Source organism: Lepus europaeus, chromosome 8, assembly GCF_033115175.1.
Source record: "Lepus europaeus isolate LE1 chromosome 8, mLepTim1.pri, whole genome shotgun sequence".
In the NCBI taxonomy this organism is placed as follows: Eukaryota; Metazoa; Chordata; class Mammalia; order Lagomorpha; family Leporidae; genus Lepus; species Lepus europaeus.
This window is the reverse complement of record NC_084834.1, coordinates 99,474,509-99,488,930: the sequence shown is the minus strand read 5'-3', so window position 1 is coordinate 99,488,930 and position 14,422 is coordinate 99,474,509. Positions and strand designations below refer to the sequence as shown.

The 14,422-nt window shown below is 45.0% G+C and overlaps 1 protein-coding gene across 1 annotated transcript in view; it reads left to right on the top strand.

The window, feature by feature from the left end:
* Positions 1 to 14,422, top strand: part of FRAS1 (Fraser extracellular matrix complex subunit 1) — a 308,843-nt gene that overhangs the window by 119,160 nt on the left and 175,261 nt on the right. The window contains exons 23-26 of the mRNA XM_062198919.1: positions 2,633 to 2,773; positions 4,366 to 4,506; positions 5,998 to 6,138; positions 9,308 to 9,578. Of these exons, the coding sequence (XP_062054903.1) occupies positions 2,633 to 2,773; positions 4,366 to 4,506; positions 5,998 to 6,138; positions 9,308 to 9,578 (694 nt within the window). The remainder of the gene's footprint in view (positions 1 to 2,632; positions 2,774 to 4,365; positions 4,507 to 5,997; positions 6,139 to 9,307; positions 9,579 to 14,422) is intronic.

Sequence of the window (14,422 nt, the reverse complement as noted above, 5' to 3'; positions counted from 1 at the left end):
ATTTGTGCATATATGTATGTATGTGTGTGTGTGTGTGTGTATTCATACATTCCTTTGCAAACATTTTTGAGCAACCATGTGCCAAACATTGAGCAAGATACTGGTAACTAGACCAGAAGTCTCCAGCTGGAAACCCTCAGGTTGTCCTTGGCTCATATACATATTTTGTTTGGCCTACCTGGTGATGCAGGGCAATAAATCTTTGTCTACTATAAATCAGAAGGCTTTGATTACAAAAACTGAGGTTTGCAGCTTCTTTTGGAAGCATTAGAAGGTGTGGGCATACTGCATTTGTATTCCTACAGTGCTGAGCTTAGAGCCCCATAGCTCTCGTCCTTGCTGGTGGAAGATGAGCTCTTCAGTTCACTACAATCCCCACCATTCCCTATTCTACCTACAGACTTTTATTGAAGAGTTATCTTACCCTCTGGGCTTTGTAGGGTCCATGCCATCCACATGGGAGACCCAGATGGAGCTTCTAGTTGCTGACTTTGACCTGGCCTGGCCCAGGCCATTGTGGCCATTTGGGAAGCATATTGGTAGATAGAAGATCTCTCTCTCTCTCTCTCTCTCTCTCTCTCTCTCCCCCCCCCCCCCGTCTCTTCCTCTCTCCCTCTTTCCCTCTCCCTCTCCTCCCCTTCTAGCTCTTCCTCTCCCTCCGCCTCTCTCCTTCTCTATGCATTAACTTTGCCTTTCAAGTAGATAAATCTTTTTAAATTTAAAAAAAAAAAAAAAAAAAAGACAACTGGTGTTTTTTTTCCCCTCGTCCCCCAGTAGTTGGAATTCTTGGGCTGACAATCTGAATGGCAGTGCAGAGCCTAGGGTGAAGAACAGGTTGACTTGGTCCTGCCCCATTTCCCCTCTTTATCCCAGCTTTCTTCCATGTTTCCCTCCATCCCTCGGGTTCTGCCAGAGAAGCTGGGGCTCAGATGTGGAGGTCAAACATCTGTCAAGTCAAGCTGGGCTGCTTGAAGGCTCTGCAAAGCTGCCTCCTTTCCCATCCAAGGAATTCTGCATGGTTAACGCCTCCGGTGGTCTCCTGTAGGCAAGACCACAGAAGTTTTTCTGCTCTTTTTTCCTTCTAACCAGTGGCTGTCAGTGTGTGGTGCAAAACAAGATTATCACAAATCCTCCGCGTTGTACATGATTTCATAACGAAGTTGGCAGTTTTCAGGGCTCTGTTGTAGTCTTTTTCCCCCTTCAGGCCTGACTCAGGCCAATAAAGGAGTGAGATTAACTGTATAAATCTTCTTGGAAGCGCATGTGCTGTCTTGCACATTTACCTGCTTCTCTAGGACTTGGAAATACTACATGAAGCTAGAGAAAAGGTGACTAAGGAGAGCTTTTCCCAGCTTCTGTGCACAGAGGAAAGTGAGATGGAGACAGCCCTGAGTGGAAGTCTGTTCTCTAAGAGAAGCCGGTCAGCTGTGTTTGTTTACTGAGCCATGACTTGATGTGTGGCCCTCCGCTAAATGTTGGCCTTCATTGTTTCCTTTGTTCCTTACAATAGCCTTACAAAAGGGGTATTATTCTAATCCCTGCTTTACAGACAAGAAAACAGAGGTTTGAAACGTTTAAAGAAAGGATAATGAGATAAAAAGTGGCCAAGCCATGGCTTGAATACCGCCTCGATGCACGTCACAACCCACAGGCTTACCCATGCCATCCTGTCCCATACTGCACGCATGAAGACTTCCCAGCTAGAACATTGCTCTCACACAGGAGTCTTCTGATGGCATTGGAGTTGCCTGAATCATTGAACGCAGCAGCCACAACACCTGTACCAATCACCATAATGAAGAAGGAAGTAACAGCAATGACGTGTTTTCCTGAGACTCCTGCTAAACAGGTGTCCTGTTGAGCCTGATGGTCTGTGTTCCCAGCAATCCTCACTGGTTATTTGGATGCACAGCCAAAGCTGGACCCCACCACAACATATAGCTCCCTGTGGGCAGGAAGGCAGGGTCTACACCCTGCCCCCATGCTAACACCTCCAATGACACACATCCCTTGGGTTTTTGTCTTCTGGTGCTCTCAGTAAAATCTCCTGTTGTTTCAGAAATCCCTTTCTTTCTGGAAGTTCCTCTATGCCCCATTGAGCTCTAACAGTGTTGGTTCTTTCTGTCGTCTTGGTGGAGACCTGGTTTTTGAGAACCAGAGCAGCCTGCAGCTGCAGGCAGAGGTGACAGCAGATGCATTCTTAGTTCCATCTTTGACCTCTCATGACCTCTGAGCATTTGGAGGAGGTGAGGGTGAAGGCTGAGGGGCCAGCTGGCCACTCCCTACAGCGAAAACTCGGCATGGCGCAGGGTCACGGAACTATTTGGGGGCCACGCAGTCAGACCAAGTGGTCCTGGCTGCTCAGCAGGCCCCTCTGCTGACAACGCCGGCTGTGCACAAGCAAGGAGTGCTCCTTGTCCGGGTCTGTGTCTGACATAATTAGGAAATACAAAACTTCGGAGACGTATTCAGGCCACTACAAGCAGAGGCCTGCTTGGAGCTCGCTTATCTGCCATCTTTGACATGGTCTTCATTTTCCCTCTTGCAGCTGCAGACTGCATCTTCATAAATTAGATGCTGAGACTGAGGGTAGACAGGAAGGAAACTGACCTAACAGAGACTCTCTTTCTAGAGTGTGATTGGAGTTGCAATGCGTGCACTGGGCCTCTGAGGACAGACTGCCTGCAGTGCATGGACGGCTACGTTCTCCAGGATGGTGCCTGCGTGGAGCAATGCTTGCCATCATTTTACCAGGACGGGGGCTTCTGCAAGAGTAAGTGTCTGGAGGCCCTGCTCTGCATGGCCCTGAGCCTTGGCTGCCTCTGCTGTGTACTGCCCAGAGAAGCAGCCAGCGGCAAGTTTCCCATTCCGGCTTTTTATCCCATTTCTGGTTTGTTTCCTGAGAGCCGTCTTTTTTTCCTGGCATTTTCTCCCTTTCCTTCTCCCATGCAAAAATGGCCAAACAGGAATGTGTTGGTCATTACTTTCAGATTTCTTTAAAAACGGAACAGTCCTGCCCCCTAGATGGAAAGATCTTGGTGCAGTGGTCATTTGAGCACATGGTAATGTTATGGGCTGGGCTGGGCCTAAATTAATTTTCCAGACTCTTTTGCTTGGAGAAGAATCCTAAGTACAGACCCAAACATGGCATACAGTGTGATAAACTTTATTTACAAAGCAAGAAAAATACACAGGCTGATTAGGGCTTTATTTCTGGAAAGTGGGCCAAAGAAAGGGCTTTCTCATACCCTGCTCTGTTCGTCCTGAGGCCACGTGGAGGAGAGAAAGAGAAAGCTTCCGTTCTTCCTAGCTTTTTATGAGCCTAGAAAAACGGAAGTGTTTACAGGGTACCACCCCGATGTCCCTGGTTAGAGGAAGTACTTCCTGGGGAGGGGTCCCCTGATTGACAGGTAGGTGGACATGGCAACACAGAGCAAAGGAGGTGTGGCTTCCAGCTCATGAATTTAAAATTATCTAAGTGAGGCTGGCGCCGTGGCTCACTTGGCTAATCCTCCGCCTGTGGCACCGGCACCCCGGGTTCTAGTCCCGGTTGGGGTGCCAGATTCTGTCCTGGTTGTTCCTCTTCCAGTCCAGCTCTCTGCTGTGGCCGGGGAGTGCAGTGGAGGATGGCCCAAGTGCTTGGGCCCTGCACCCCATGGGAGACCAGGATAAGCACCTGGCTCCTGGTTTCAGATCGGCACAGTGCACCAGCCATAGCAGCCATTTGGGGGGTGAACCAACAGAATGAAGACCTTTCTCTCTGTCTCTCTCTCTCTCTCTCTCACTGTCTAACTCTGCCTGTCAAAATAAAATAAAATAAAATTATCTAAGCTTTCCCACATCAGTAAGATCACGTGATTCTGTCAGTCACCTGCCTCGGTCAGCCCTCTGTATATCATGTACCTCATTAACACCTCTCCCTGGCCCAGTATCCCCTTTAAAATCCTCAGACCCGGAAACCCCTGCTGAAGGTACAAAGAGAACATTTCTGGGGGACGGAGATAACTGATTCCATGGGTCAGGTGAGATCCACCCTCAACAGAAGCACTAGGATATAATAACAATAATCACTAATACCTGTCAATCACTTGACAGTTTAGCATTTTCTGTGATATAATTTGGTCTTCAACCAGGGATCTGGGTGGGACAGGATTTCTACTCCCACTTTATAGGGGAGATCACTGAGACCCGGGGAGGTGGAGTGACTAATCCTAAGATTTCTTCTTCGTGAGTGTCGTGGTTAGGATCAGAACCCTGGCCCCTTGCTTCCTCTTACAGTGCCCTGCCCAGAACTCCAGCCTGCATTGCTGCTTCCCATCTAGCTGTTTTCCTGCAATACCTGTTGAGTTGACTTGTGTCTTTCAGGCTGTGACAGCCACTGTCTCCAGTGCCAAGGTCCTCATGAGTGCACCCGCTGTGAAGGGCCATTTCTCCTTTTGGAAGCCCATTGTGTCCAGGACTGTGGGAAGGGCCATTTTGCAGATCACGCAAAACACCAGTGTACAGGTAACTTGGGCACTGTGCTGAGGATGCCGGGAAGAAGCAAGGGCAGCATGTAAGTCACCTGTGCTGATCTGCAGGCAGCCAGGAGCACCTGAATGAGAAGCAGAGTGAAAATCCAGGAGGTCGGCCAGGTTACTGATGGCTCCCATGCGCGTCTGCCACGTGCTGATTAAATAGGATGTAGGCGTCCCAGCCAATAATTTTCTTGTACAAATCAATACTGTCTTTATGGAAACAAAGCTAATATTTTATGGAATGCAAGGCTCACATGGAACTGCTGTGAATTACCCATTAAGAGTGGATCAGCCTTATTGATATGAACATAGGCTTTTCAGTGTATAGCTTAAATCACCTGTGGCCCTCAAATCGGCATAAAATCCGTGAAGAATGAGGATTTTGAGGACAATTTAGTGAGATACACCATAGCTTCTTTGAATTAAACTGGAGTTAAACCCAAGGGCTTAATCTCCTTGTCCCCTGATCATCTAGGAGAGTATCCCCAATTTGTTCTCATCATTTGTAGGAAAGCTCTGTACTTTGTGCCCCACTTGAAAGAACACTTGCTCTTTAATAATAATGCCACTGACCAGACATAGCGTTTTGGATTTTACCAGACTTTTTTTCATCTGTATTACCTCATTTAATAATCTCAATGACTCAATAAAATACAGCAGTCACTAGGAATTCTGTTTCACAAGAGGCTGGGAGAGATAGTTAAAGGTATGAATCAAGTGCAATCAGATATTAAACCTGAATCTTCTGAATCCAGTGCAGGGCCACTCAAAATATATCATGAAGTTTCTCTATAACCAAACCTCCATGAAGAAAGCAGAAAATTTAGGCAGTCAACCTGCAACTCAGAAGATTATTAACTTGGCCCAAAGAAATACTCCTGTATTCCTTTACATAGCTGGCTCTCCCTTTGCGCTTCAAGTGCTGCTGCTAAGGATAACAACAGTCCTAAGGATGATCATGGCAGTGCCGGATCCGTGTGCCAAACACTGTTCTAGTCACTTCACACTATAACGCAATATAATCTTCCCAACAATTATTTGCATTAGGTACTATTATCATCCTCATTTTTAAGACAAGAAAATTGCAAGCCAGAATGTCTGGATAACTTGCTCTAGGTCAGCAGCTGGTAGGGAGGGGTGCAATGGTACCCAGAAAGAGGCCTGCTCACTGTAAATGTTCTCTCTTACACGTCTGTGCAGTTACCTTTTTAAACAATCCATCCATGTGCAAAATCTTAAATTGCAGTGTATAAAAAACAAGGAGTCTTCCTCTCTGCCCAGGTTGTCTATGAGGATGGAGCAGAAACCCGTGCAGCTATGGGAAAGCTCTGAGAAGTGTCTCTTGTTACAGCTGAGGATTATTTGTTGCCCGTGCTCCAGCTCTTTAGGTTGCCATCCTTTTATTCCTGGGTCCCTGCTGGTGCTGACTGGGTGTCTGTGCCTTGGCTGTGCCTCATCTACTGTATCCTCTCTTGGACAGCCTGCCCTCGGGCGTGCTTGCAGTGCAGCCGCGGGGACCGATGTCATGTCTGTGACCATGGGTTCTCTCTGAGAAGTGGCCTCTGTGTTTCCAACTGCGTTCCTGACTTCTCCGCCCACTCCTCTAATGAAACATGTGCTGGTAAGTGCGCACCTCTGATGGGCTGCTGAATTGACTGCTAATTTCTCAGCATAGGCTGAGTTTGCGGATATAATTGACTCCTGGGATACAAAATGCAATATTCCTGTTTTGGGGAAACCCCTGATGCTACTGAGGAACATGGGACTATATATAGACCACAGGAAATTAAGAAAATTCAATCTCTATAATCTTTGGAAAGGAAAAAGAAGCAGTCTGTGCTTTAAAATTCACAACTCTCAGATAAGGAATTTTGTATAAACTTTGTTATGTTCTGAACTACAGCCATGCTTTTGAAAATTACTCACATATTTACATATACAAGGGAGCTCCAGTAAGTTTGTGGGAAATAGAATTAATAAATAAATTTATTGTGGTGCAAAGTATTTTCAAGTCCATGCACAGTTGCACAGTTGCTTCATAATATGCACTTTCTGTGAACGTTTTGAGAACCCATCACATAATGTATTTGTTTACGTCAACTTGTAGAGCTAATTATGTCAAAGTGCAATGGTGCGTCCATTTTGCACGCAGTGGAGATAAATTATAACTGAATAGCAAATAGTATGAGGTGCTCGCCCCATTAGGTTCACATGTTTGAAATGAATGGATTTCGGGACTTCAGTTTGCCATTAAAAATAGCATTAACACATTAAAGGAATGGAGTTAGTCCCTTGCAATACATTAATGGACACACTTCTTGAACAGCAAGAGAAGCACATTTCAATTTGATAATAATTTTGAGCCAAAATGTTTCATGGGTGGCTGAATCGTGGGACTTATATTATGGCTGAGGGTTCCTTGTTTATTATTGATCAATAACATGCAGCATTTTTAACACCCACAGTCAATCATTTTCTGTCTATATTTCTGGCCTCTAACAATAATAAGATTTTTCTAAGGCAAAGCAAAAATCTTTGACTTACTTTGTTGGTCTCTGGAAACCAAGTACTTGAAAGTCGAGTTTTCCTTCTTGAGATGTAATACAAGTCAAATGGTGACAATGGATGTCACTTGCATTACCAGAATCTTGCAGCAGAATTAGTCCTTGTGAGATCTGGCATTCCCAAACCATCCCATCTGCCATAGTTGTGGAAGACAATGTAGCTAATTCAAGTCCAGGCAAAACAAGTTGCAGGAGACAGGATGAATTCTCCAGCACATAGGCAATCCTAATTCCTGTGTCAGTGTTTCTTATGCACAGTGTATTGGTCAGTTTTTCATCACTATAACCAAATACCTGAGGCAGGCTAACTAAAAATAATAGTGGTTCACAAGGGATGATCAGGTGGCCCCTATTGCTTCAGCCTCTGACAATGGTGTTCCTGCTAACAGAGCCCCAAGGCACAGGGCATCACAGCGAGTACTGTGCCTCCACAACCTTTTCATAAAGCCACCCGGATCCAGTCATGGGGGCTCCACCCTACTGACCCGATGCAATCTCATCACTTCCCAAAGGCCCGCCTCTAAACACTATCTTGTATTAAGTTTCCACCTTCTTAATACCTGTAAGACGTTTGAGACTCAAAACCATAGCAGACAGAGATGATAAAATTTTAAGTCAGAGTGTCTGTATTTCACATGCACTGGGACTAGGAGCCACCGTGAATCCTCCTTCATTGTAGGTTAACTGGTGCACTTCTAGGAAGTCTCATCAGACACTTGCCTCTCTTCTTGCCCTCACTGAGTCTGATGTGTCCGGCATCTTAGAATGGGAGACTGTGGTGCTCAAACCTGGCAGCCTAGCAGGACTACCCAGGGAGTTTGTAAAGTTAATCGAGTCTCATCCCTGAACATTTAAGACACTCTGGTGGTAGAGCTGGAGCATCAGTATTGTTTTAAAAATCCCTGTGTGATTCTTTTACTATTGGCATTTAATTCACGTACCATAAAATGACTAGTTTATTGGTTTGCGATACAGTCATAGAGTAGTGCAGATATCAGAAAAATCTAATTCCAGACCACTTCTATCATCCTGAAAAGAAATCCTATAACTGTTAACCATCTCTGCCCATTCCCACTCATCTCCGGCTCTCAGCAACCACGAATCTGTTTCCTGTCTCTATGGATTTGCCTATTCTAGACTTTTCAGAAATGAAACCATACAAGGCCTTGCGCTGACTTCTTTTTCTTAGCACAGTATTTTCAAGATTCCTCTCTATTGTATCAGTGCTTCATTCTCTTTGCTTTTTATGGGTAAATAATATTACATCATATGGATATGTGACATATTAATCTATATTTCACCTGGCAGACATGTGGGTTGTTTCTACTTTTTGACTCCCATGAGTAAGGCTGCTATGAACAGTCATGTGCAGGTTTTTGTGTAGGCATGTATTTTCAGTCCTTGTGGCTGTATATCTAGGAGTGGTATTGCCATATCACATGGTGACTCTATGTTTAAACTCTTATGATCGGAGGATCTACCCAGCTATTTTCTCAAATAACTACACCATTTTACACTGCCACCAGCAGTGCTGTAGAGGCGCAGTTTCTCCATAGCTCACCAACACTATATATTATCTGTCCAAGGAGAAGTGAAGTGATAGCTGATTATGATTTTGATCTGCACTTCCCTATGACTCATGATACGGTGGTTCATCTTTTCATGGGCTTATTGGCCTTTTGTATTTCTCTAGAGAAATGCCTATTCAAAATCTGCCCATTTTTCAAACTGTTGTTGCCTGATAGAAGTTCTTATTGTTATGTTAAAGAAGTTCTTTATACACATGAATACAAGTCCTTTTTTAGATTTACGATTTGGAAGTATTTTCTTTCTGTAGATTTTTTTTCACTTTCTTACTGGTGTTCGTTGAAAGGCAAAATTTTTTAATTTTGAAGAAGTTCAGGCCATGTTTTTTCTTTTGTCATTGTGCTTTTTGTTTCATAGCTTAAGAAGTATTGCTCAATTCAAGATCACACTCATCTATTGTATTTTCTGCTAAGGGTTTTATAGCTTAACTCCTCTATTGAAGTTCTGTTTCTTCATGTGCATCCAGGTGATAGCTCCTGGGTTAGAAGGAGGCTTATGGTACACAGTCACCTAGAATCTCTTCTGTAGCTCTGAATTCAATTTACAAGTCTGCTCTTAAAAAAAAAAACAAAAAACAAAAAACAAAAAAACTCATTAGGGACAGGTCCAGCCTGACCTTGAGATTCCCATGTTTTCCAGGCAAGGTGCACACCCCCAGTCTGCACGTGAATGGTTCCCTGGCCCTGGCCATTGGCTCAATGAAGGCGCTGGACTTTTCCCTCCTGAATGTGCAGCACCAGGAGGGCAGGGTGCAGGACCTCCTGTTCCACGTAGTAAGCACTCCCACCAACGGGCAGCTGGTGCTCGCAAGAAATGGCAAAGAGGCTCAGCTGGACAAGGCTGGCCGTTTTGGCTGGCAAGATGTGAACGAGAAGAAAGTGCGCTTTTTGCACAGCAAGGACAAACTCAGGTGAGTCCGCTTCTCTGTTCCTCCCGCCCTCTTTGCTTCATCGCCCTGGCCCCTCTCTCAGCCTCACTCAGCAACTGGCCCTTCGCTGGGGACCATCCATACCCCATGAACGCTTTCAGCTGTCTGTCATCATTTCCCCCTAATTGCTCAGAGAGTGTGCTTCTGTTCAAGGCATTTTCATTTTATCACATAATTATGGGTAACTCTCTGATGTGACACGAAAATTCCTAGTGTAATTACCCAGGTTTTTGCCCGGCAGAAGCAAAACCAAACGCCACAGCTGCTTCCTCAGTACTGTGAGAGTAACATGCAGGGAGCCGGCGGTGGGGTGGATAAAGGACAGAGCGCGTGCTTTTCAAGGTGTTTTATGGTCCCTATAGAACTGCAGAGTTGGAAGGAAACTTAGAGTCGGAGTTAACTTTTTTATTATCCACATTATAGGATTAATTGTGGTTAATTTGTAAGCCTGATCCAGTTTTCCACTGATGCTTCGCACACTTCTGGCTGTCTCCCCACCCCAACCGACGTACGCTTCAGGAATGCAGCCGATGGCTTCCACAAACCCAAGCCCGTGCAGCCCTGTAATTAGCCGAGTAAATCTCCTGTGCAGAAAGGAGAGCGTGCCCCAGAGATGAGCCTCGGGGGCCAGCTTCGCCCTGCTCTTCGTCACTAGCGCAGATAAATCAGTGTAGACTCCGGGAGTAGACCAGGAATTTCAAAGCCTTGGAGCAGTGGTGAGGACATCAGATATTTTCTAAACACTGGACTGGAGGGTTTGTTTGTTTTTTTTTTCTTTTCAACTTTTATTTAATCAACATAAATTTCCAAAGTACAACTTTTGGATTATAGCGGCTCCCCCCCCCCCCCAATAACCTCCCTCCCAACCACAGCCATACCATCTCCCACTCCCTCTCCCATCCCATTCTTCATCAAGATTCATTTTCAATTATATACAGAAGATCAGCTTATTATATACTAAATAAAGATTTCAACAGACTGCACCCACACAGACACACAAAGTGTGAAGTACTGTTTGAGGACTAGTTTTACCATTAATTCGCATAGTACAACACATTAAGGACAGAGGTCCTACATGGGGAGCAGGTGCATAGTGACTCCTGTTGTTGATTTAACAATTAACACTCTTATTTATGACCTCAGTAATAGCCTAAGGCTCTTGTCTTGAGCTGCCAAGGCTATGGAAGCCTCTTGAGTTCACAAACTCCGACCTTATTTAGACAAGGCCATAGTCAAAGTGGAAGTTCTCTCCTCCCTTCAGAGAAAGGTACTGCCTTCTTTGTTGGCCCATTCTTTCCATTGGGATCTCACTCACAGAGATCTTTCATTTAGGTAACTATTTTTTTTTTTTTTTTTGCCACAATGTCTTGGCTTTCCATGCCTGCGAAACTCTCATGGGCTTTTTATCCGGATCTGAATGCCTTAAGGGCTGATTCTGAGGCCAGAGTGCTGTTGAGGGCATTTGCCATTCTATGAGTCTGCTGTGTATCCTACTTCCCATGTAGGATCATTCTCTGAACTGGAAGGTTTTGTTGGTTTTTTTTTTTAATTGTGTGTGTGTGTTTGTTTTTGTTTTGAAGTTTGGACTAGCAGACAGTGGGAGAAAAGGTGATGACACTTCTTCAAGAAGTTCAAGGCTGATGATGCCAATAACCTCACGTGGTCATATTGTTGGAATAAACAGGGACACTTACTGAGTGCTGAATTTGAGCCGGGTGTTCTGTTAAGCACATGCATTATATATGTTATTTTCCCAGGCTGCAGATCAGGAAACAGAGGCCTTCAGACTCTAAGTAGTTTTGTCCTAAGACCTCTTTTTTAATTTTTGACAGGCAGAGTGGACAGTAGAGGGAGACAGAGAGAAAGGTCTTCCTTTTTGCCGTTGGTTCACCCTCCAGTGGCCACCGCAGTAGACGCGCTGCAGCTGGCGCACCACGCTGTTCCGATGGCAGGAGCCAGGTGCTTCTCCTGGTCTCCCATGGGGTGCAGGGCCCAAGTACTTGGGCCATCCTCCACTGCCTTCCCTGGCCACAGCAGAGAGCTGGCCTGGAAGAGGGGCATCCGGGACAGGATCGGTGCCCCGACCGGGACTAGAACCCGGTGTGCCAGCGCCGCAAGGCGGAGGATTAGCCTGTTAAGCCACGGTGCCGGCGCGTCCTAAGACCTCTTGACCTGAGCACAGAGCTGAGACTCCAGTCTGGCCTCTCTGGTTCCACCACCTATGCCTTTAGCCACAGTGGGTTCTGCCTCCTAATACAGTAGGAGCCATAAACTTGCTTCCACCGTCGTAAGACAGAGTTTACTGCACAAAGGAGTAAGTCTTGCTGCAGACTTGGAGCTTGGAGTCTGGCATCAGCTGCCATCAACTCAATCTTCAAGGTCCTGCTCCCTCTCCTGCATTCATTTCTGCTCTAAATGTAATTCTTAAGTCTCTCTCTCTCTCTCTCTCTCACTCTCACTCACTCACTCACACATACAGTTCTGCACAGTTTGCTGCCTATGGTCATTTGTTCTGGAATCTCTTAGGAAAAGCGTAAACCTCTGTAGACAACCAAAGCTAACCTCTTGTCTATTTCACGTCTTAAACCTCTCATCACCTGGGTTCTGGCAGAATCGCAGTTGTCTCCCCTAAACTGGACATAGTTTGGGAAATTCTTCTGGAACTCCTTTTGGGGATTCCCGTTTTAATAATGGATGTTTTTAAAACTAAAAATACAAACAAAAGAACGGATAAGAGGAATAGTAAAATGAAGTTGGCAGAAATTCATGAAATTATTTAAGTCTCTGTATACTGCAAAAAACCGAAGGGGCAGCTGCCATCTACGTTTGTGTTTTGATTTGGTTTTGTTCCATGAAAACACTGGCCATGACCCCGGGATTGGAATCCGTTAGGACTGGATTCCTTTGGGATTAGAATGCTCCTGTGGAGTAACAGGAACCTGTAAATGCAGTTGTGATGCCTGGGATTAGCTGGCCCTGCAGAGGTGCTGAACACTGCTATTGGAGCCTCAGGGTCACCAAATAGCATTTTTCCCAGGTAGATTGAGAGTAATCACCCCCTCTTGTTCATCCTGTCACATCCACCAGTCGTATTCTCTTGAAGCATGGAGCAAGGGGAAGAGAGGCAGGATTTAAATGGGGCAGAAAATAAAGGGGAGGTTGGACTAGGAGGAAAGAGTCAAGAATGCCTTTTTATTTAAAAAAAAAAAATCAGGTTTATTAAGGTATAATTCCCATTCAGTAAAATTCGCCATTTGAAAGTATAGTGTTCTGTGAGTGTTAACAGCCTTACAGCTGTGATCATAACTGCAGAGAAGATATAAAGCAGTCCCATCACTCCCCAAACCTTGTTGTGGTTGCTTCCTTCCACCCTGCCCCTGGTAAGTACAGATCTGTTTTTTATCCCTGTAGTTTTGCTCTTTGTAAAGTGCCATGTGTATGTATATAGTCTTTTGTTTCTGGCTTTTGTTGTAACACTTTTGAGATCCATCCACATCCTTTCAGACTAAAGTCAAAAGTTCCAAGAATACCTTTGAAAGAAACTTTCTAACTGTAGTCCCTATAATAGACCAGGATTCCAAAGTCCCCGGAAGGCATCAATCACACACCTTACCTGCCAGCAGTGAGTTCCATGCTTCGTTTGACTTTGAAGGTGGACATCCCTTCCCTTCCGTTCTTACAGTCTTTAAAGCTGCCGGGAGAACACCCATTTATACGAAGGGAAGCCTTAGCAAAGAGTGAGGCTTACTTCGCTACTAGGTGGGACTCTTAGGTTGCAAGGAATACAAGTCTGCTTGTGTTACGTCAGGTGTTCGTTAAGGCTTGTTAGAACATTGTGGGGGTGTCTCAGAGCTCAAAGCCATCAAGGGCACTTGTGCCCCAGGGCAAGTCTGGAAGCTAGAAGCAGAAATGGCAAGCAGGACCTAACTCTTCCTGATCCCTGGGTTTCTTTGCTCATGGGCTTCATGCACTTTTCCGTAGACAAGTTTATTCCACTTTCTCACCAACATGATAGACTCTGGTTGTCCACAGTCACATGGTGAGACCGGCTGCTGGTGTTCAGGTTTGTTCCAAATTTCCAGGGCGGACTCAGCCATCCTTCCCTGGTCTCGTCCACAAAGATTATGGGTGAGGGTGGGGTGGAGGGAGATAGGGTCATGCAGAGTGGCCATTACAAGGGGCCCTGATGAATTGGGCAGGAGTTAAGGTGATCATGCAGAACACAGTATAGAAGATTCCTTTCTATTCCACAATTTCACCATTAGCCTGCGCTATAGGGAGGTACTGCAAAAAGGTCATGCAAAATGGAATTAAAAGATGAGTTTATTTTAAAACAAAAAATATTTGAAATCCATGTGTAATTTTTTTTTTCATAATGTGCATTTTCTCTGAACTTTCTGAAGATCACTTGTATTATTAATCTATATTGACCTGGCAACTGATTTTTCAGGCTTTTATCCATTCAGGTTGGAAAGTGGGAAATAAAGAGGTTAAATAATGATTATTATGACGTTACCAGGAGACCTGAGACCACATGGTATTTTTAGCCTGCAACATATCAATCTATGGTAATTTTGCTTGCAGTATACATGTTATACTGCAAGTATACATGTCATAATATAGTGGCTTTTTTTTTAAAGATTTATTCATTTATTTATTTAAAAGGCAGAGTTACACAAAGAGAGGAGGAAATGAAGAGAGAGAGGTCTTCCATCCGCTGGTTCACTCCCCAGATGGCTGCAATGGCCGGAGCTGTGCCAATCCAAAGCCAGGAGTCAGGAGCTTCTTCCAGATCCCCCACGAGGGTGCAGGGGCCCAAGCACTTG